Source organism: Astatotilapia calliptera, chromosome 7, assembly GCF_900246225.1.
Source record: "Astatotilapia calliptera chromosome 7, fAstCal1.2, whole genome shotgun sequence".
Classification (NCBI taxonomy): Eukaryota; Metazoa; Chordata; class Actinopteri; order Cichliformes; family Cichlidae; genus Astatotilapia; species Astatotilapia calliptera.
In genome coordinates this window covers 13,041,740-13,064,317 of record NC_039308.1, presented here as the reverse complement: position 1 = coordinate 13,064,317, position 22,578 = coordinate 13,041,740, and the positions used below count along the sequence as shown (strand labels likewise).

Sequence of the window (22,578 nt, the reverse complement as noted above, 5' to 3'; positions counted from 1 at the left end):
TATTAAGATTAATCAGATTAGTTGACACTTCAAGTTAACGTTAGTTGCATCCCAAATATGTGACCGATTAAGGAAATTGTTTCGCATCAGTCCCCAGACGTCATTAAATGTGGCAGGTATCAACAAACTTCAGTGTCCTGAGTGACTGTGACATGTCCTAATAGAGTCTTTGTCATTGGAAACTAATCTGAGCATTGTTTCGGTCACAAACAGTCCACATCTTTGTTTGCCACCATTGAAAACACCAGCGCTCGTGTGTGTCTTCTGCTGCTGTGAATGTTTCTGCTGATCTGACGACATCTGCACTCAGATTCACGTGCAAGTACATGTCATTGAGACTCGAACGCTAGGTTTCATTGTGAAAAGGGATTATGGGCTAACAATCGCCACGCTCTCATGGAGACACACTGCACCGGGGCAGAGTTTGATCTAGGCCACACTGTCAGACTAATGACCTGCACCCACTTCAAGCCCCTGAAAAGCCACAGCTAATTGAGACATTGACACAGTGACCAGCAATGCCTTTTATTCTTGTTTAAGAATTAATCAAACGTTGATTATATATGGCTTTTAAATTCATTTTAGCTTTGCATTCAATTCATTTTCAGTCTGAATAGCTTTACCTTTCTTTTTTATGTGTTTGTTTTACAGCAGCCACATTAGCTAGGATTATGTGCTTAAATTGGGAAGAGTTAAAAAAACAGAATTCATTTGATCTAGCGGTGAGAGTCTTTACACTATGGCTTTAAAACCAAGCACAAAAGAGTTGAAGAATTGAACTGAATAATACCTTTATGTGCTCTAGTTCTTGGCTTATAGAACTATTTTAAAACCACTTGACTATATATTTGCCTTAAAATCATTAAAAGAAATGGGATAACATTTGTCAGATTACTCAATTCATTCAACTGAGTAGCTACTTACAAGTTAGATTAACAGAGTCCATCATAGTTTCAGGATATCTTTCTGTATTTTAGTTTAATACAGGGGAATGTCACTGATACAGTTTATCACCAGTGAATTATTTTGAAAGTGTGTAATTAGCATCCTGCTGGTACTAAACATTATCTGTGTTGGCAGCCACAGTGCTATTGCTTGAAGTGCAGCTGCAAATATTTGTGAATATTTTCTTTTTTGTTACACAGATTATTGTTGTTATATGAAACTAGGGATGCACTGATCCAGCTTGATCCGTTTTATTTGTCTTATTTATTTGCACTTGTCTTTACAATCACATTGCCTTCCTCCTTGGTATATTAGCTGTGCACCAGTTTGCTGCAAACAACATGAAACTAAATTGATCTGTCAGGAACATCTGATCTAGGTTTTTGAGTCAGGATCGGCGCAATAGCCAAACCAAATATTGCATCACCAGTTGAAACATTAGAAAGTCAGTCAGAGGTGATGTTAGCTTAATTGGCTTGCCTTGACACAGCTTTAAAAAACAGCTCACAATAGTTAAAAAAATTCATGAGCCAGTTTGTGCTGTTCTAATTATCTTGTCCGAAACCTTGCTTGTTTTGCATAATATCTCATTGATAACATCTCCTGGTAGATATCAGGTTAGAGCTGCTGTAACCAAATCATGTCAGAGGAAGTCTTTATTGTGAACTCTGACTCGCACGTAACCTCCAAAGCAAAGAGTGCTGTTGCATTCAGTCTCTCCTAGAGCTTTACTTTCATCCAGTAAGCGCTTCTAATGAGTTTATGTCCTTTAGTGTATTTATATGGTTCTTTACTTCCAGCTTGCATGAGCTGATGAAGCCGGTGTGACTCCCATGTACACATCGTTACATCATTAACTGTGTCAGTGTTTAAATAAGCCTCTGCTCTGCTATCTTAATTAACACAGTGAGATGTGACAGGATATTCCCAGAGATGGGAACAATAGCTGGGCTCAGAGGAGTCATGGAACACTTAGCTGCCAGACAAGGAATCATATCTACTTTCCCTAAAAGCCTGGCAGATAGACATCTCAGAACCAGAACTGCATTAAAGGAGTCATGTTGAAATAAAGAGCTTGTTATAGTACTGAGCTACACACAGAGTTACTAGCTGCATTTAGATCTGTTGTCTAACTTGAGCAGCTTTTTGACTAATTGTAACTAGACTGAAGCTGCAGTCCTCTCAGGACCATGTCTGTTTTCGTCTGGTAGCCCAGAGCGTGAAAGTCGATCTCTGTCAACCCTGACTTAATCCAGTACGCGCTGGAAGTAATACCCATTTTGCATGTTGATATGACACTATCTGTTTCAGATACAGTAACCAAAGCATTTATAGATGTCACTGTCAGCTTTACCTTTTGTTAGCTGTAGCAGCATTAGTTGGTCTGCGCGTAGTGTCCCAGCTGTTGATCATTTCGAGAACAGTCATAATTTTCAGATTGGAGTTGAAAATCTATTTTAAGAAAAGCTGAGATTGTATTTCTAGATAAAAGTCTGGAATTGTGCTTTCACATTAAATGTTTTTGTTATTTTTGCAAGGTTGAGTACAGTCTCCATCTTTATGTCTGTCCCTTAAATATTCTAAATATATCTGCTCTTTATTTCCTGTGGATTTCCTTCATCACTGTGACCAGTTGCAACCAGAACAGTCAAAGCTTGTTTTTAATCCAAGACCCTGGGAGCTTTTCATCCATAGCAATGTTTGGAAGTCATCCAGTATCTGCTGATCTCTGTATGTTGGCACAGGTGCTTCCAGGTCACCTTTGGCTTCATTTGTTCACCTCATCTCAGTGTGCACCCCGCTGGTTAGGACCAGCCTGCACACACTTGCACATAAAAAGTAACAAAAATATAACACCATGTCAGTTTTCCTGTCAGAAGTTACTCTGGCTTGTCAGGTGGAGCTGTGGCTGCGATGGGTGCTGCTGGTGTGAAAGAGGCACTTAAAATGAAAGTGACAGCCAAACAGCAGCAATCAGCTCCACATCTGCACCTAACGAACGGATATGGAAGCATACCAAGATTCCTTCAGTATCTGGACCCACATGATCGTGATAGTCCAATGATAAGCCTGTTTTTCTAACAAGTCTAATCCCTTCTATCTCCGACAAGTTGCTCAGCAGCATCACCAGCTTTTGCTTGCTGTAGAGCTTTGCTGCCGATGGGTCCTGAGGTCGTCCGATCATCCTGGTCATGTAGAGATGTGCGTTTTTTGGTTTCTGTGTATACTCCGCTGTATTGTTTACCTCTATTATTTAAGAAGAATTAACTTGTCTCTGCTTCTTTTGCTGCTTAAAAAAAACAAAGCTTAATTCCAGTCTGATTTTTTATCAACGACACACTCAAAAAGAGACAGTAGGTTTCAGAAGGACAATAAAAGATGCCTCCACAGTCAAGCGCAGTTATAGTGGTTGACTGCACAAATCATTTTCTGGTCCCTGAGACTAAAACATGTTTCATTTGTACAGAAGAAAAACATTTTTCTCTTCTATAATTTCTACTAAGTCTTTACTTGAAATGCTGTTCACATTTTGATGTTATGTGCAAAGTGCAAAAGTGAAGTATACCTCGTAATGATTCATCTTAAAAGGGGGTGTCAAGCTTAATTTAAAAGAGAACTGCCTCGGAGGCTAGATACATGCAGTTAAAGGACCTGCATTTATCTAATGTGAAATGCATGCTGCACCTAATCTTCTGTGTACATCTTAGGTCCAAGGCCTCAACCAGTCATCCAAATCTCCATTTAGTCAAGCAAGCCTAAAAGTCTTGCTAGCTATGGCTTGTCTGGGTTGGTGTGTGGATAAGCACATATTGCTGTGCAGACCACAGATTAATTAAAGTGTTAAATCTAAGCTGGACTAAATTTTGCAAAGGGCAGGATTTGGCACACAGACTTTGACTGAAATATGACATGAAGGATGCTGCATTATGGCTTTCAACGTTTCCATATTTTTTATAAATTTTTACAAAATCTTTGAAGGTCTTTCATTTTTATGTGCTTTCTAGAACATTTTTGTACTGGCAGATGTCTTAATGATTTTGTCTACATCAGTTTGGGTCTGTGTCAGATTATCTTGATATATAATGCAACTGATATCACAGTCAAATGCCCATGCATTCCACTGTTCCAGTTACATTAATGTAATCTAAATCCCTACATTGTGGCTGATTGCATAAGTTGTATTATGTTCACCTTTGCCGGTAGACACACTTACGCACTTGCTCTCAGTGTGAATGGCTGCTGGCTTTTTTTCTTCGTCCATTGTTCAGCATCTGCTAGTTCAACAACAGAGTAGGTCTGTGAATTATGGATGTGCGGGGATGAGAAATGGCGTCTTCTGATTCATTATGTTGTTTGAGACTTCCTTTCCGTGGCAGTACAGGACAGAGTTGGATATTTCCGTTTACATGTATGCTTTAGCTTTGGCAGTGCTGGTAGGTTGGTGCACCACTTTAGTCACTACAGCTGGGTGGACCACTAGAGAAAAACATTGTTTAAAAATCATTGTTTAGGATTATCCCGTGAGATATCTCAGTATCTACCAGATGATTACAAAATGTCTCTGTAGACGGATACAATTTGGAACTGACATTTATGCCGCTTTTGAATGGGGTCACATTAACTTGTGAACACACAGGGGCCTGTTCTCCACATGTGGATTAACCTTTTATCCGGATGAGCAGTCCATAGTAATGGAGACAAATATGGGATTTCCTGCTACTGCTCGTAAACAGTTCCGAATGAAATAAAGAAATTACACCAAGACCTGTGATATGACACAAGCAGCAGGGGATAAAAAGTCAAAATTGATGTCCTGCCAGTTGGTCCATGGAGGTAAAACCACCTCTTTAGTATTTTATTAATAATATTCATAGTAAATATTCTGTAATCAGATAGCTTAAAAAAAAAAATCTGTTGCAATCTTTCTCCCACATGGACAGTGTTTTCTGACTAATACACCAGGTGAGCAGAGAAGCCAACATATTTAAAAGTCTTTTTTTGTTCTTTTGTCTTTGTTGTGCTGCTGTTTGCTCTGAATATTAGGGGATAACGGATGAAAGCTCATTATCACAGTGGACAAAGGAGGTCTGCTTTCAGCTTTATACCACCTTTTTTTAAATGATGGTTTGTGCAGTATTAGGCTGTGACCTTTTGGGAAGCGACTGAAAGAATGAGTTGTCAGAAATTAGCTTCCTCCAAAGGGTCTGTGTGCTCTCCGATAGAGGCAGAGTGAAGAGCTCCATCATTCAGGAGGGACTCCTTTCAGTCAGTGAACAGAAGTACACAACCAGTACACAACCAGTGTTGGTCTCAGATATTTTTCATTGCTGTCTGACTGTTTTTTCCTGATCTAGGGCACTTTGGGAGAAAAGTAAACTAGGATTTTTGACACTTTTTAAGGACCAAATACAAACCCGATCAAAAGTTTAAGACCACGTGAAACATGGCAAAAAAAAATATTTTGCATGTTTTGCAACTTTCCCTTTTTGAATGTGGTCGGGTTGTTGAACTGCAAAAGCAGGATCTCTTGCAGTGCGCCATCGCTGATGAGGTGGGACGCAGTAAGACAGTTATTTGAAATTTCTTTAATGATCCTGAGGGTTATGAAACAAAAAAGTCAAGTGGAAAAACCCCCCAAAATTTCACCAGTACTGAGCTGGGGGATCCAATTGACGGTCCATCAAGACACTGGACGATCCTCGACCTAAATTAAGGCCATTACTGGTGCTGACTGCAGGCCCATAACCATCAGACAGCTTCTGAGACTGGAAGGCTTCAAAAACAAAAAATGTCTTCAGAGGCCTCATCTCCTTGAACGCTGCAGAACTGACCGCTTGGACTTTGCACTTTCAGAGTACCAAACATGGGACATTGAAAGGCAGAAGAAAGTTCTGTTCTCTGATGAGGAAAATATTTGACCTTGATGGTCCTGATGGTTTCCAACGTTACTGACATGACAAACAGATCCAACCTGAGATGTTTTCTATGCACCACAGTGGAGGGGGCACCATAATGTTCTGGGGTGCTTTTTCCTTCAACGGAACCATGGAGCTTCAGGAGGTGCAGGAGCGTCGAACGGCCGCTGGCTATGTCCAGATGTTGCAAAGAGTGTCCCTCATGACTGAGGGCCCTCGCCTGTGTGGTAATGACTTGGGTTTTTCAACAGTACACAATGCCTGCAGGTCAAGAGACTTCTTCCAGGAGAATAACATCACTCTTTTGGATCATCCTACATGTTCCCCTGATGCAAATCCAAGTGAGAACCTTTGGGGATGGATGGCAAGGGGCATTTACAAAAATGGACAACAGTTCCACGCAGTAGATGCCCTTCGTGCAGCCGTCTTCACCACTTGGAGAAATGTTCCCACTCACATCATGGAAACGCTTGCATCAAGCACGCCACAACGAATTTTGAGTGATCAACAATAAAGGTGGAGCTACTCATTACTGAGTTCATGTTTGGAACTGTGATTTCTGTTTTGTGGGAGTTTACAGGTTTATTTTGGAGGTGTGGTCCTAAACCTTTGATCAGTTTTTTCAGTTTAAGCGTTGTTTTCAATAAATTGCATGCTCAAAAATTTTTTGTGTCAGTCCCATTTCTTCTTGTTGCATGTTGAAGTTCTACTTGGAACCTTGTTACAATCTAAACATGCAAAATATGATTTTTTTTGCCATTTTTCAAGTGGTCTTAAACTTTTGATCCGGACTGTATTTCTCTTGTTTTTCCTCTTCCAAACTACTGTTTAATTGAATCGTTCACACGTTTAAGCCATCCTAATCTGAAACTTTTAAACATCCTCATCTGTTTCTTCCTCTCTCTGTGCAGAGAGCAGCCCATCTTCAGTACGCGGGCCCACGTCTTCCAGATAGACCCGAACACCAAGAAGAACTGGGTTCCCACGAGTAAACATGCCGTCACAGTGTCGTACTTCTTCGATAGCACCAGGAATGTATATCGAATCATCAGTCTGGATGGATCCAAGGTGTGTACAAGTAAAGCCAGTTCTTAACCCGACCTGGTACAGGATTGCAGTTTTAACCTATGTTTACATGTTTATCTACATCCTTTTGATTTCATCGAACTTCTTTTACGTGCTTTGCTATAGTAACATTACTTGTTCAGCTATCAAACAATTACGTATTTTTATCGTAGAAATGCTTTCATCCACCACACATTCCACCACCCAAGAATAATTTTTTGGATTTCACCAAAGTGGAAGTAAAGCACTCTTCCGCAGCGTGTCTTTTGTCCCGTCTCCCTCACCCTCAACCAGTCAGTGAAGATGGCCTTCCCTGAACCCGGCTCTGCTGGAGGTTTCATCCTGTTGAAAGGGAGTTTTTCCTTCTCACTGCCAAGTGCTTACTGATACAGGGCAATTTGATTATTGGGGCTTTCTCTGTATAACTTTTCATGTCTTTACCTTACAGTGTAAGGCACCTTAAGGCGATTGGTGTTGTGATTTGAGGCTATGTAAATAAAACTGAATTGAATTGAAGTTTTAATTGTATATAAATATATTCATATAAATAATTGGAAACACTGGTTTTCCATCAGTGCATATTCTTTGTGACTGCTGTGCCTCAGCCGGGCCTCTCTCCTAGAGCAGTGAAGTTGAACTCAGGCCCGTCATATCTATGTGGCAGTGATTATTTTAGTCTTGAGATAGGTGCAGGGGTGGAGTTAGCATAGTTATGCAAGAGTCTCTATGGGTGACTAGCAGTGCTGTTGTTGAACCAGCAAGTTAGCTGTGCTGTGCTGGAAATAGCAGCAGTCGGGTGGGCTGGTGCTTGGAGGACATTATTATACAGACAACAAGAAGGATTCTCAGCAGAGACACACAATGACTGGTGTTACTTGCAAAGTTCCAGAGGGAGCAAACTTTTGACATGTTTGACATGTTAGTACACCCATGGATCCTAGAAATACACAAAAAGTGGTTATAACCTGTTTGTTAATAATAAGAGTTTTCAAAACTTTATAGTGAGTTCATCCATTTTTTGGCTTCTTGGTTGCACATTTAATAATAATAATTGCATTTATATAGCGCTTTTCGAGACCCTCAAAGTGCTTTACAATTCCACGATTCATTCACTCTCACGTTCACACACTGGTGGAGGCAAGCTACAGTTGTAGCCACAGCTGCCCTGGGACAGACTGACAGAAGCGAGGCTGCCATATCGTGCCATCGGCCCCTCTGGCCATCACCAGTAGGCGGTAGGTGAAGTGTCTTGCCCAAGGATACAATGACCAAGATCGAACCGGCAACCTTCCGGTTACAAGATGAGCTTCCCAACCCCCTGAACCACGACTATTTTGGTTTACTCAGCAGCAGCAAAAGCAGGCAGATGTTTTCAACAACAGGAAAAAAACTGTCCGACATGCAACCTGCTCCAGCTGCTAGCTGCTGAGCTTTTAACAGCTCAACAAACACAGTCATAATTACTCATAATGTTTCTCCCTCACTGCTGCTGATTGTGTAAATGGGCAACTGTTTGCAAGATCAATTAAAAAGTTGATTTTATGTCAGTAGTTTCTGCTGCCCCCAAGTGGTTCATGAAATTGATATCACAAGCTAAAAACAGCCACTTGCAAATTGTTGACATTTGCCTACCCGCTGTGTTCAAATGCTTATTTTGAAAACCATGAATGTTTGTTTCTGCTCTTCCCTTCTGTTAACTTTCTTACAGCCTGTCAAATTTTAGAAACCACTGTTATGTGTTACTGTAAGTGTATAACTAATGAGAAACATACATATATATTTGGTAAATCAGCAGTTTTTTCTACCAGGTCAGACTTTTTTTGGAGGTTTATCTTGGGTGTTTGGTGAAGGAGTCAAAAAAAAAAAGAAAAATCAATACAAAACTGCACTCATAAAAGTTACTTTTTTTAAATCTAAAAATTCCCATGAACCATGAGCAGTCTAGAATGATCCAGCCTTACTTACTCCACTACTTGGGCAGATTCCATCCAAGAACTAGTGCAAATTTTATTGTTTTTATATTGTTTTAAAGACCACATGTACAGACGGAGATACCCATGCACCTCCTCACAGAACCGCTCTTTAAATTCAGTGTCCATCCTGTTTTCCTCTGTTTGTTCATGTGCACTTACAAAGTAGTGGTCACAACACATTGGAGGGTACACATGGCTTCTGCCCCATGATGGTAGGCCACTCCACACTGCCCCGGACCCCTCCTGCTGTAGTGGGCTCATGTCACTCTTTTGGTCTGCGTGCGGCCATCCCTGACCACCAGGCTTGTGCACTTCGATCAGGTTTTGACAGTCTGATGGAGTCATTTCCAACTGCATAAAGCTCAAGAAAAGCAAGCATGCTGACCTTGAGCTGACAGTGATTTCTTTTCTTTAGCTCTAAACTCTCTTTGGCTTGAATAAGCTGTTCATGTGTACATTTGATTATGACGTTCTGTCATGTGCAACTTGTCCCCAACAGGCCATTATAAACAGCACCATCACCCCCAACATGACGTTCACCAAGACATCGCAAAAGTTTGGCCAGTGGGCGGACAGCCGAGCCAACACTGTCTACGGCCTCGGCTTCTCATCAGAGAGCCACCTGGTTAAGGTGAGAAACTGCCGATGCCCTATCAGAAACCAGAGCTCGCTGCTCAGTTGCCAGCCGTGCTGTAGTATCAGTTGTTTCTGTTACTTCAGTTTGCAGAGAAGTTTGCAGAGTTCAAGGAGGCGGCACGGTTAGCCAAGGAGAAGTCTCAGGAGAAGATGGAGCTCACCAGCACGCCCTCTCAGGTAACAGACATTAAAAACACTACCGCTGCCTCAGACCTAGTACCACCACCACAGGTGATGCAGAAGTGCTGGCAACTTGTTGTAATACAAACCCAACTGTTGAGACACTGTGCAAAGTGTAAAAACACAATGCAAGAATTTGCAAATCTTATAATCCCATATTTCCTTCATTATATAACATGAGTGTTTAAACTGAAAAAATCTGCAATTTTAAGAAAAATGCTGGCTCATGTTGATTTTTGACAGCAGAAACACATCTCAAAGAAGTTGGAACAGGGCCGTGTTTGTCACTATGTAGCATCTTCTCTTCTGTTAACGACAGTTTGTAACCATCTGGGAACTGAAATATTAGAGAATATAGACAAAGCTAACACGAGTAAATACAAACTGCAGTTTTTAAATGATGATTTTATTTACCAAGAGAAAAGAGGTATCCACACATACCTGCCCCCTCAATGGAATAACTTGTGCCACTCCTGGCAGCAATAACTGGCAATGAGTCTTTCACGTGACTGTGGAGGAATTTTAGCCCACTCTTCTTTGAAACATTGTATTAATGTAGCTCCATTGGTTTTTGTTTTTCTTCTTAGCCTGTTCAAGGTCATGCCAAAGCATTTTAATCAGATTTAAATTTGGATTTTGAGCTGGATACTGAAAGAAAACCTTCATTTGAGGTGGACTTGCTGGTTTGTTTCAGATTGTAAATTGAAAATGAAAATTCTCCTTCATGATTTTCTCAGTAGACATTAGAAATTGTTGTTCCATACGTTTTGGCGTCCCAGGTCCTAAAGCAGCAAAGAAGCCCCAGACTATCACACTACCACCACCATGTTTGACAGTTGGTATGATCTTTTTATGAAATGTCGTGAGTTTTACAGCAGATGTAACGGGACTCAAACCTACCATCAAGTTCAACTTTTGTCTCATCAGTCCACAGAATATTTTTACAAAAGTCCCAAGATGTTTGTTGCAAATGTGAGATGAGCTCTTGTGTTCTTTTGGTCAGCAGTGGTTTTCTCAGTGGATGCCATTTTTGCCAGTCTCTGTCTTATACAGACAGAGACTGTTTAAAAAAAAAAAACCCAAAAAGATTGTCATCAACAACTACAGTAATGGAAAAATGTGACTTGTTTCTGAGTTTCACCCCAGCTGTGAAACTCAGAAACCAGTCTTACTTGTTATCATCTATCGTCCACCTGGGCCTTACACAGAGCTTCTGTCTGATTTCTCAGACTTTATATCTAATTTAGTTCTGAGCTCAGATAAAATAATTATTGTGGGTGATTTTAACATCCATGTAGATGCTAAAAATGACAGCCTCAACATGGCATTTAGTCTGTTATTAGACTCAATTGGTTTCTCTCAAAATGTAAAAGAACCCACCCACCACTTTAATCACACTCTAGATCTTGTGTTAACATATGGCATAGAAACTGAACATTTAACAGTGTTTTCTGAAAACCCTCTCCTGTCTGATCATTTCCTGATAACATTTACATTTACAATAATTGATTACACAGCAGTGGAGAGTAGACTTTATCAAAGTAGATGTCTTTCTGAAAGCGCTGTAACTAAGTTTAAGAATATAATCCACCCACTGTTATCAGCTTCAATGCCCTGTACCAACATAGAGCAGAGCAGCTATCTGAACGCTACCCCAACAGAGGTCGATTATCTTGTTAATAATTTCACCTCCTCACTATGTACGACTCTGGATACTGTAGCTCCTGTGAAAACTAAGGTCTCTAATCAGAAGTACCTGACTCCGTGGTATAATTATCAAACACATAGCCTAAAGCAGATGACTCGTAATCTGGAGAAGAAATGGCGTGTCACAAATTTAGAGGATCATCATTTAGCCTGGAGAAATAGTTTGCTGCTTTATAAGAAAGCCCTCCGCAAAGCCAGAACATCTTACTATTCATCACTGATTGAAGAAAATAAGAACAACCCCAGGTTTCTCTTCAGCACTGTAGCCAGGCTGACAAAAAGTCAGAGCTCTTGTGAGCCAACCATCCCTTTAACGTTAACGAGTAATGACTTCATGAACTTCTTCACAAATAAAATTTTTATCATTAGAGAAAAAATGACCAGTAATCATCCCACAGATGTAATATTATCTACAGCTACTCTTAGTACCATTGATGTTAAGTTAGACTCTTTTTCTCTAATTGATCTTTCTGAGTTAACTTCAATAATTACTTCCTCCAAACCATCAACGTGTCTTTTAGACCCCATTCCTACAAAACTGCTCAAAGAAGTTCTGCCATTAATTAATTCTTCGATCTTAAATATGATCAACCTATCTCTAATAATCGGCTATGTACCACAGGCCTTCAAGCTGGCTGTAGTTAAACCTTTACTCAAAAAGCCATCTCTAGACCCAGCAGTCTTAGCTAATTATAGGCCAATCTCCAACCTTCCTTTCATATCAAACATCCTTGAAAGAGTAGTTGTCAAACAGCTAACAGATCATCTGCAGAGGAACGGTTTATTTGAAGAGTTTCAGTCAGGTTTCAGAGCTCATCACAGCACAGAAACAGCTTTAGTGAAGGTTACAAATGATCTTCTTATGGCCTCTGACAGTGGACTCATCTCTGTGCTTGTCCTGCTAGACCTCAGTGCAGCATTCGATACTGTTGACCATAATATTCTATTAGAGCGATTAGAACATGCTGTAGGTATTACAGGTACTGCACTGCAGTGGTTTGTATCATATCTATCTAATAGACTCCAATTTGTGCATGTAAATGGAGAGTCCTCTTCACACACTGAGGTTAATTATGGAGTTCCACAGGGTTCAGTGCTAGGACCAATTCTGTTTACATTATACATGCTTCCCTTAGGCAGCATCATTAGAAGACATAGCATACATTTTCACTGCTATGCAGATGACACCCAGCTCTATCTGTCCATGAAGCCAGATAACACACACCAATGAGTTAAACTGCAGGAATGTCTTAAAGACATAAAGACCTGGATGGCCGCTAACTTTCTGCTTCTTAATTCAGATAAAACTGAGGTTATTGTACTCGGCCCTGAAAAGCCTAGAAATATGGTATCTAAGCAGATTCTTACTCTGGATGGCATTACCTTGGCCTCCAGTAACACTGTGAGGAACCTTGGAGTCATTTTTGACCAGGACATGTCCTTCAACGCACATATTAAACAAATATGTAAGACTGCGTTCTTCCATTTGCGCAACATCTCTAAAATTAGAAATATCCTGTCCCAGAGTGACGCTGAAAAACTAGTTCATGCATTTATTACTTCCAGGCTGGACTACTGTAATTCATTATTATCAGGATGTCCAAAAACCTCACTGAAAAGCCTTCAGCTAATCCAAAATGCAGCAAGAGTACTGACAGGGACTAGAAAGAGAGAGCATATTTCTCCTGTTTTGGCTTCCCTTCATTGGCTTCCTGTTAAATCCAGAATTGAATTCAAAATCCTGCTCCTTACATACAAGGTCTTAAATAATCAGGCCCCATCTTATCTTAATGACCTTGTAGTACCATATCACCCTGTTAGAGCACTTCGCTCTCACTCTGCAGGCCTACTTGTTGTTCCTAGAGTATTTAAAGGTAGAATGGGAGGGAGAGCCTTCAGTTTTCAGGCCCCTCTTCTGTGGAACCAGCTTCCAGTTTGGATTCGGGAGACAGACACTATCTCTACTTTCAAGATTAGGCTTAAAACTTTCCTTTTTGCTAAAGCATATAGTTAGGGCTGGACCAGGTGACCCTGAATCCTCCCTTAGTTATGCTGCAATAGACGTAGGCTGCCGGGGGATTCCCATGATGCATTGAGTTTTTCCTTTCCAGTCACCTTTCTCACTCACTATGTATTAACAGACCTCTCTGCATTGAATCATATCTGTTATTAACCTCTGTCTCTCTTCCACAGCATGTCTTTTATCCTGTCTTCCTTCTCTCACCCCAACCGGTCGCAGCAGATGGCCGCCCCTCCCTGAGCCTGGTTCTGCCGGAGGTTTCTTCCTGTTAAAAGGGAGTTTTTCCTTCCCACTGTCGCCAAAGTGCTTGCTCATAGGGGGTCATATGATTGTTGGGTTTTTCTCTGTATCCATGAAGCGCCTTGAGGCGACTTATGTTGTGATTTGGCGCTATATAAATAAAATTGAATTGAATTGAACTTAACTCATGAATACTGACCTAAACTGAGGCAAGTGAGGCCTGCAGATTTTTAGAGGTTGTTCTCCTGGATGAGTTGTCAGTGCGCTTTCAGAGGAAACTTTGGTAGACTGGAACCTTGGAAAGGTTCACTACTGTTCGAAGTTTTCTCCATTTGTGGATAATGGCTCGCACCGTGGTTAGTTGGGGTCCAGAAAACCTGAGTTTCTTTAGATTGTGGTGTGAAGTGTTGCTTTTTGAGATCTGTAAACCTACTTCACTTTGTCAGTTTGTGAATACAATAACTCAAGAACGAAGTGAAAGTGGCCTCTCTAAGAGGATCTCTTTGTACTCAGTCACATTATTGTTACTAGTAAATTAACTTGTTACAACATGTTCCTCCAGCTGTTTCTTTTGAGTACCCTTAATTTTTGCAGTAGTTTTTTGTGCCCATCACAACTTTCTTTGAGACGTGTTGTCGTCGAAGTCAAAGTGAGCTTGTTTTTTCTTAAGATGGTACATTTTAATACAGTCTACCACCATCACACTTTTTCAGATACTTGCAAGCCAGGCACGTTATTCGTTCCCAGATTTCAGACTCAAGCCCTCTACCAGGGCCTACACTATTAGAAACTCTCCTACAACTTAGTCCAACCAATATAGGGCTGATCACCGTGCTTTACAATGAAATGTTAAACTTGACACGTACCTCCTCATCCAAACTCAAAACACTATAAGAAGAAGACTTAGACTTAGACTCAGATCTGAATCTGCTAAAGACTGCTGTTTTAAAGTATATATCTCTAATATGGTCACCTGTGTGAGCTGTCGGCACAGAGCATCTACTGTTTAAACCTGCTTACAAGGGGCAGCCAATCAGAAGATAGTTGACTAAAAGGGTGCACAAACACCTTTTTTTTGACACAGGGTGAACTTAGGGGCTGCACAAAGGGTCTGTATAAGATAAGATGATTAAGTATTATTGTGAATCATGCAAAGCTATCAATTCTTAGGTATCTCTATGAGGTGAATGAGAAGTTTCTTTCTTGAGATATTACACATTGTATTTGCTAATATTTAAATGCTACCATTCTACTTGGAGAGCCCTAACTGTGGAAATCGCTGCTGTGTTTGCCGTGTTTTGCTTTTTTGTGTTGTTCTCGGCATCATGTCCACGTTATGCTGCTGTAGCCACTAAGCTAACACCTTGTGTGGCCTGTTTTGCCTCCTTTTGCTCTCCCAAACGATTCGTCCTCAGGGTGGCACCGTAAAAAGGAATGTGTTGTCAGTCAACAAACCTGTTATAAAGAAGGTAAAGACAAATGGAAGAAAAATTACTTTGTTGTCTCAGATCTGACAGCACCTTTTCCGAGTCTTCCCCGAGTGTTGACACAAACTGGCGTCTTTGTATCCCCCTTCCTGTTTCCATCACCTTCCGCCCCCTAAGCTAAGCTAACTTGTCGTAGCTTCTTATTTAGCTTACAGATGTGTGTGGTGTCACTCTTTCAGTCTTAACTCTCAGCATCACTTTCTCAAAGTGTTGAAGTGACATTTTTTTTGTTTGTTTTCTTTTGTTTCTTTCACTTTCACAAATGTGCCAAATCAGGAGTCAGCCCCAGGTGATCTGCAGTCACCTTTGACCTCAGAGAGCATCAACGGTACAGACAATGACAGAGTTACACCAGATACACCTCAGCACCCCGAAGCCAGAGCAGAGCCTTCCCAGAATGCACTGCCCTTCTCACACAGGTAAACCAAAGTTCACTGGATCGCAGAAACAGTCGCACTTCTTGTTTAGTAGCGTGTAACATCACTTTTCAGCACTTTATTTTAGTTCAGCTGGGTCTTCATTCATATTAAACAGTCTGGAAGCCTGAAACACAAAGAATTATTCATGGTGGTCAGCTCTAGGGTGCACAGAGAGAAATATTCTGTTGGTTTTGTAGGGCACCTTTTTTCACAACACGCACACTTGAGTGGGAAGATTTATTCTTTATTTTTGAAGCCTCTGTGTAAATGAAAGAAGATGAATTTTCATGGTAACCAAACAGAATCAGCTGTCAAAGAATTATTATTATTATTTTATTACATTTAGCTGTTTTTGCCTGAAATTCCCACATGATCAGCATCTTTGCTCATCCCACCGGAGCACTCCACAGATGCCTTGTTAATTTGTATTATGGTCACAGCAAGCTGAGAAATACTGCACTTGTACATCAGCGCACAGTCCTGGTCCAGCCTTTGATTGGCTCTTTGGGACAGGACAGCCACCATCTTTTCTCTCATAGATTTCCGTTTAGAATAACACGAAGCTGAAAATAAGCACGCATGTACACACCTCGTGTATAGTAATAATTACACCAAATGCTGTTGAAAGTCACTGTGGGCTTAAGAACATTCTGAAGGGCGTTTTTCACCTTTTTCCAGTTATTCCCTTTCCTCCTTTGTCCATTTTCAGTTCATCCAGCATTAATAAGCACTGGGAGGCAGAGCTTGCGGCGCTGAAGGGGAACAATGCCAAACTGACGGCGGCTCTTCTTGAATCTACAGCCAATGTCAAACAGTGGAAGCAGCAGCTGGCAGCCTATCAGGAAGAAGCTGAGAGGCTACACAAACGGGTATCACTCTGTCCCTGCACACAGGAAAGTACTCACTGCGTGATCCCATTTTACCACGTCTGAATGCTTTTTCTTTTCCTTTTTGGATTGCAGGTGACGGAGCTGGAGTGCGTGAGCGGCCAAACGACGGGGATTAAATCTCAAAAGACTGAACTCAACCGAACAATAGAAGAGTTGGAGTTGGCTTTGAAGGCTAAAGAGGAGGTACAAGGAGTGCTTGTTCGTCCTACTGGGTTGAAGTCGTGGATTTTGCATGCCTGGACTTTGATTGGTGCGTTTACCATCTGTTCTGAGCTGTACACTCTTTCTGATCATGCTTGCAGGAGTTGGAGAGACTTAAAGCAGAGGTGGAGAGTGCCAATGAGTTTAGGTCCCAAAGAGATTCCCTCACACAGAGGCTACAGGTGAGTATTGCTCAATGATCATGTGTTGCATAAAGATTAATGCAGTCTGTAAATAGTGAGTAAGAAAGAGCAAAAAAAGGACTCCATCTATGACCATCCCAAGTCCAGGAAGTGGTGCCAGATGGGTTGCAGACTTGTCTTTTCCTCATAATAACATCAACAAATATAATAAAATCAATCAATTTGTGCATTATATTAATTTTTGTGAAAACTGCTTGACCACACAGTAACAGATGTTAATAAAACAGTTACAAATGTGATTCTGTCTTTGGAAACCAGGTGAGGGGTGAAGTGAACTTTTAACGAAGGAGGAGCTTGTTTCAGACTGTATTTAGTATAAATATTTCAAAAATTCACCGTATATGTAAAACATGGATTGTGGACCAGTATTTCAGCGTCTTTTGGCGGTTGCTATCTTTTTACAAAACCGTATTTTTTAACCAACTGGCGCACAGAAGTGCCAAAAACTGCACTTCCTCCATTGGCCACTTAAGTCAGTCCTCATAAAGTATCATGGCTAACTTTACAGCATTAGAAAGAATGCTTATAGCCTGGTAGAGATTAATTTGCAGTGCATCCAGATGTTGGAGTTAGGGGTGTGGCCACAGTGATTGACAGGTTTTCTGATACAGGCAGTTGCAACTCTACGTCTGCAAGCCCCTTGGCTGTGTGGGTGGTGGTGTTGTCTTTTGGTGCCGCTTAATGGCATTATCTGGCCACAAGTGATAATGCCATTACCTGTTTAGTGTTACAGCCTCACTGTGTATGATTCTGGATACTGTAGCTCCTCTGAGGAAGAAAGCCTCTAATCAGACATACTCCAGTCCATGTCACAAACATGTGACTTAAAAGCAGATAACTCGAAAGTTTGTTGCGCTATAAAACGGCCCTCTGTGAAGCTAGAACGTCTTATTATCCCTCACTGATTGAAGGAAATAAGAACAACCTTTGGTTTCTCTTCAGCACTGTAGCGATATATTCCTTTAACCTTAATGACTTCATGAATGTCTTCACAAATGAAATTTTAACCATTGGAGAAAACAATTATTTATAGCCACCCCACAGATGTATTATTATGTACAGAAACTTTCAAAACTACTGATATTTATTTAAGCTCTTTCTTTCTGATTGATCCGAGGTAACTTCAGTAAGTACTTCCTCTGTTTGTAGACCCCGTTCCTTCAAGACTGCTCAAAGAAGGCTTTGATGTTAAATATGATCAATCTGTATAATGTAATGGACTGCGTATCTGTGGCCAGTGTACTCCTAGTACCCGATAAAAGGGGAGGCTTGTGTCAGGAAGGGCATCCAACATTTTTAGAAAATCCAACATGAGGTTCATTAATAAAACGTCCATACTGCATTGGTTGAAGCCCGAGTTAAAAAATATTACCAGTGCTGCTAACCAGCAAAGACAAAAAAAAATGCGAATGGGTCACGAAGGCTTCATAAAGGGCTTGTTTAAACTAAACAAGGATTTTCAGTGGAGTCCCAAATTACAAATATGAAGCTAAAAATGTGCGTTTTTAAAAAGCGTTGTGTGTCGTTTCTATCAGGAGACGGAGGTGAGAAACCAGACGCTGGAGGCCCAGCTGACTGATCTGGAGCAGCGTCTGGAGAGCAGCCAGCTGGAGCGGGAAGCCTTTCGCAAAAGCCTGCGCTCCCTGCTGGAGCTGCTGGACAGCAAAATCTTTGAGCTGAACGAGCTGCGGGATGCACTGGCCAAGCTGCTGGAGGGCAGCTAGACGGAGAGAGACGAAGACTGTGCCACCACCTCCAACCACCTCCACCAACACAGCAGCCAGCGCCGAGACTTTTACCGCATGTCGGCACTCACCTGCTCACTGACAACTTGAATTCTCTTTTTTTTGTTTTTTTCCTCCCACACGCGTGTAAAGGTTTACACACGACTTTATACTTTAACACACATCCACGCTCAGATCGTTTACAAACCGCCATGTGAAGCCTTCCCCTCCGCTCCACTCTGGACAAATCCACAGAAGCTTTCCTCGCTCTACGGAAACATTAAAGGTGAAATTCGCTTTTTTCTTTTAAACGTTGCTTTGGTGCGTTCAAATGCAGTCACTCAGAGTCTGCGATTGTTCTTGTTTTTTTTTTCTCTTTTTTTTCCTCTTTCCGACTTTTTTTCCAGGCACAAATCTTTATTAAAACCCACGTCGCCATCAGCCAAATAAACTCTGAGATCCATTCGGTTATTTGTTGTGGGGACTCGACACAAAGAGGATCCGGAGGACGTCGGTATCTATCGTGAAATATTCTTCTGAAATATATGAGCAATACAAAAGGGCAGCACCAGAGGGTTTACAAAAACATTTTCCACTCTCACTTTCAGGTAATTTTACTCCTCTCGGATATGTTTAAGACATCGAGGTGGGATTTTACTCAAACGTCTTTTCTTTCTTTCTATATGCTTTTTTTTTAAGGATATAACGGATTCATAGTGCACTTGTTCATGTGTGTGTGAGTGAGTCAGATGTTTCATTTCCCCTCTTTGTTTCTGTTGCGACATGAAGTGCAATGATTGAATCCTTTTTTTTGTTAATTTATTACTGAAATTTGTGACAATGATGATTATTGTTATGATGGAAGTTGTACAAAATCAAAGTATCTTTATTTACATCTCATTTTCACTTAATCTTTTTTTATCATGTGGTACGTGAGTGTCAAGATGTTGAAACCTGGCAATATTTTTGAGCTGTTTATCGAAGGAAAAAGGAAAATGCGGCGGGTTGACTGCAGTTTTTTTTTTCTTTTGCCAAATAATGTTTTCCTGTACAGATCTGAATTTTTGCTGATGTTGCCTTTGGTACAGACATGCATCAATGGTAGCTAAGTAGCGGTACTTTTTATTTGGTGGGATTTACTATTGCCAAAAATGAGAGGAATACGATTCAGCGTGTACACCTGAAGAACACTATTTAAGGGCTTGTTGTTAGCGCGGGTACATTCGGGACACTTGGATGGATTTTTGTGCTGTAAAGGGAAAAAAGAAACATTTGAATAAGACTTTGAAATACTGATTTAACCACATGCTTACAGACACAAATTGTAATTTTGAGTTTTTAATAAAAGAAAACCAAATGAAAATGCTGCAGCTGTGTTTTAATGAGCATACTGCACAGTAAACCAGCCCTGCTGTCATAAACCTGGTTTAAATAAACCTGACTGCAGTTAGACTTGCCTGGTTTAAGTTTTAACTTGCGTCCTATTTCAAAGCTTGTTCTTTGGACTATTTAAGTACCAGCATACCGTCACTTTTCCAGGCATTCAGCACGTCAACCTGAAGCATTTAAATCCATGAATGTTTTTGATTTTGCATCTCAACTAGCAGGAAACGTTCCCACAATGTTCTAATGGTGTTTTGAATGGACCTGTCAAACTGAAGGACTCATCAGGTACTGGCAGGCCAAGCAAAGTGCAGCTCTGGCAGCAGCTGAAGCAAAACCTCAGGTACAGACATGCATCAATGTCTGTACCTGAGTTTTTCCTTCCCACTGTCACCAAGGGCTTGCTTGTAGGAGGTCGTCTGATTGCTAGGGTTTCCTCTGTATTATTGTAGGGTCATATAAAGCACCTTGAGACTAATTATGTTGTGATTAGGTGTTATATTAGAAAAACTATTTGAAATAAGGTCTGGGAAGAGTTCGTTGAGTTCACTGACAAAGAATTTTGGTCAGGTTTAAAGCAATTCTGGCAAACAATCTCAGGAGGAAACCGTACCCACACTGTATAGTGGGATGGAGTGCTGGTGATTTAGCTACGCTGTGGAAAGAATAGTTTGAGGATCTCCTCAAGCCTCGAAGAAGAAGCAGAGTCTGGGGATGATGGGGAACAGCTCCTCAGCAGTGTCTACTCTGGATTAGCAGACTGGGTTGGTGGGTTTCCTCTTTAAGAAAGGGGAGCAATTAAAACTATTAAAAACACAGACGTGTTGTTTAATTGTCTGTCTGTGGGAATAAACTTGAAAGCAATGATTCTCAGGAAGGTGAATAAAAATATGAGTTTTGGATTCTGTAAATGGATTATGGACTAGAATGATAACAGCATATTATGTGGGGGTTAAACTCTAAAGAAAGATTCAAAAACAACATTTTGGTGCAGCATTTTATTTTGAAAGGAAAAAATATACATATATATTTATAAATGGCCTTTAGAAAGCAGAGAGGAATGTCATGATAGGAAACAAAAAGAAAACCTTAAAGTACATTTACATTTGTACGCTTTAAAAATTCTTTAAAATATGAAGTTTCAATAAATACTTCAATACATTTAGGCATGCGGATATATTTTTCATGATTTACATTTCATTACAGTATCATTCTTAAAAGCCCCCCCAATCTTCGTTATTGCACTTACGTTGTAACTGGTTTGTCATCAAACCAATCACATGCATAAGGTCGTAAAGGTCAAACTGACAAAGAGTTATGGGTGGAATTTGAAATCTAACAGTAAAAATGGTTACAAAAAAACCCCAAAAAAACAAACCCTGTAAAAGTTTAAAAAAAAAAAAAGAAGAAAAGAAAAGGAGAAAGTCAGATCATCTGCTGCCAAAGGTTTACACTCATACAGATATATTTAAAAATCTAACTGGGTGAAGAGGAACTGCGTGCAAATTATTCATGATGACTTTAACACTTAGCAGCAGTCTTTTACTCTGACAGTCAACTAATTGTCTTCCTGTTATACAGTATGCAGAAAACATAATGCTACAGTTAGCTTAGCTTAGCATGAAGACTAGAACACAACCCCACAGGAATTTTAGGAGCAATACTGTTGAGTCTGTGTTTCCACTTCTGCTAGTTTAGAGACGAAAAAGATTTTTCATTTTAAAAAAATCCAGTATTCAGACACATGAAACAGTCTTTATGCTAAGCTAAGCTGGTAATCATTCAAACACAGCAGCACTGATGTTATCAGTGCAATGTCAGCATATGTGAGAAGAAAAAAGAAGATATATATATATGACATGTTGCTCACTCAGTGCATGGCTTATCAAACAGGAAAATGTGGGATTAGTTTTTCAGTTAACAAGTTTTCTCAACAGATATTAAAAACCAAACCAAACCCCCCCCCCCCCCCACACACACACACACACACACACATCAACAACTCCAGTAAATAAGGTAAGGAAGCAAGCTCGGAAAACATCTTTCATAAAAGAAGGCAGTGGAAAGACAGCATCTCTCAGGTGAGGAAACTGACAGTAAAAACAACAAATGAGCACAGCACAATAAATAGAAACGTCACACATACTCCTAAAGCTCATCTATGAATCCCTGCCACACCGTGTAAAGCATCTGAATTATTACAAAATAATATGCTGGTTATTTTCATTGTGTGGAGATAATAGTAAAAAATAAAGACAAGAAGGAAGAACACCCATCACCGTTTCCTAAAGCCAAAAGCAATGTCTTCAAATGTGTCAAATATCTAGGTTACGGTTAGCTAATGTGCAGCTAACTATCACATGCTAAATGAAACAGAAAAAAAGAAACAAAACAAAAAACAAAAACAAATAAAATTCTAAAATTTCAACATATCAGCCAAATATCATTACACTACCAGCTGATATCGGCCCCTCTTGACTGACGCTACACCCCAAAAAAACAATTTTACCGATATTAGTCAATATTTTCTTTTTGCCAGATCAATTTTGCACTGTTGAATTCTTTAAAAAAAAAAAAAAAAAACACGAT

At 40.4% G+C, this 22,578-nt stretch overlaps 1 protein-coding gene across 2 annotated transcripts in view; it reads left to right on the top strand.

Moving 5' to 3' along the window:
- The window catches only part of homer1 (homer scaffold protein 1), a 28,926-nt gene extending 6,354 nt beyond the window's left edge, over nucleotides 1–22,572 (top strand). For both annotated transcript variants that reach the window (XM_026173181.1, XM_026173180.1), the window contains exons 2-9: nucleotides 6,773–6,929; nucleotides 9,399–9,530; nucleotides 9,620–9,712; nucleotides 15,446–15,588; nucleotides 16,298–16,457; nucleotides 16,551–16,661; nucleotides 16,781–16,861; nucleotides 18,418–22,572. In XM_026173181.1, coding sequence (XP_026028966.1) covers nucleotides 6,773–6,929; nucleotides 9,399–9,530; nucleotides 9,620–9,712; nucleotides 15,446–15,588; nucleotides 16,298–16,457; nucleotides 16,551–16,661; nucleotides 16,781–16,861; nucleotides 18,418–18,606 — 1,066 coding nt within the window. In that variant the 3' untranslated portion in view covers nucleotides 18,607–22,572. The remainder of the gene's footprint in view (nucleotides 1–6,772; nucleotides 6,930–9,398; nucleotides 9,531–9,619; nucleotides 9,713–15,445; nucleotides 15,589–16,297; nucleotides 16,458–16,550; nucleotides 16,662–16,780; nucleotides 16,862–18,417) is intronic.
- Nucleotides 22,573–22,578: the final 6 nt, after the last annotated feature.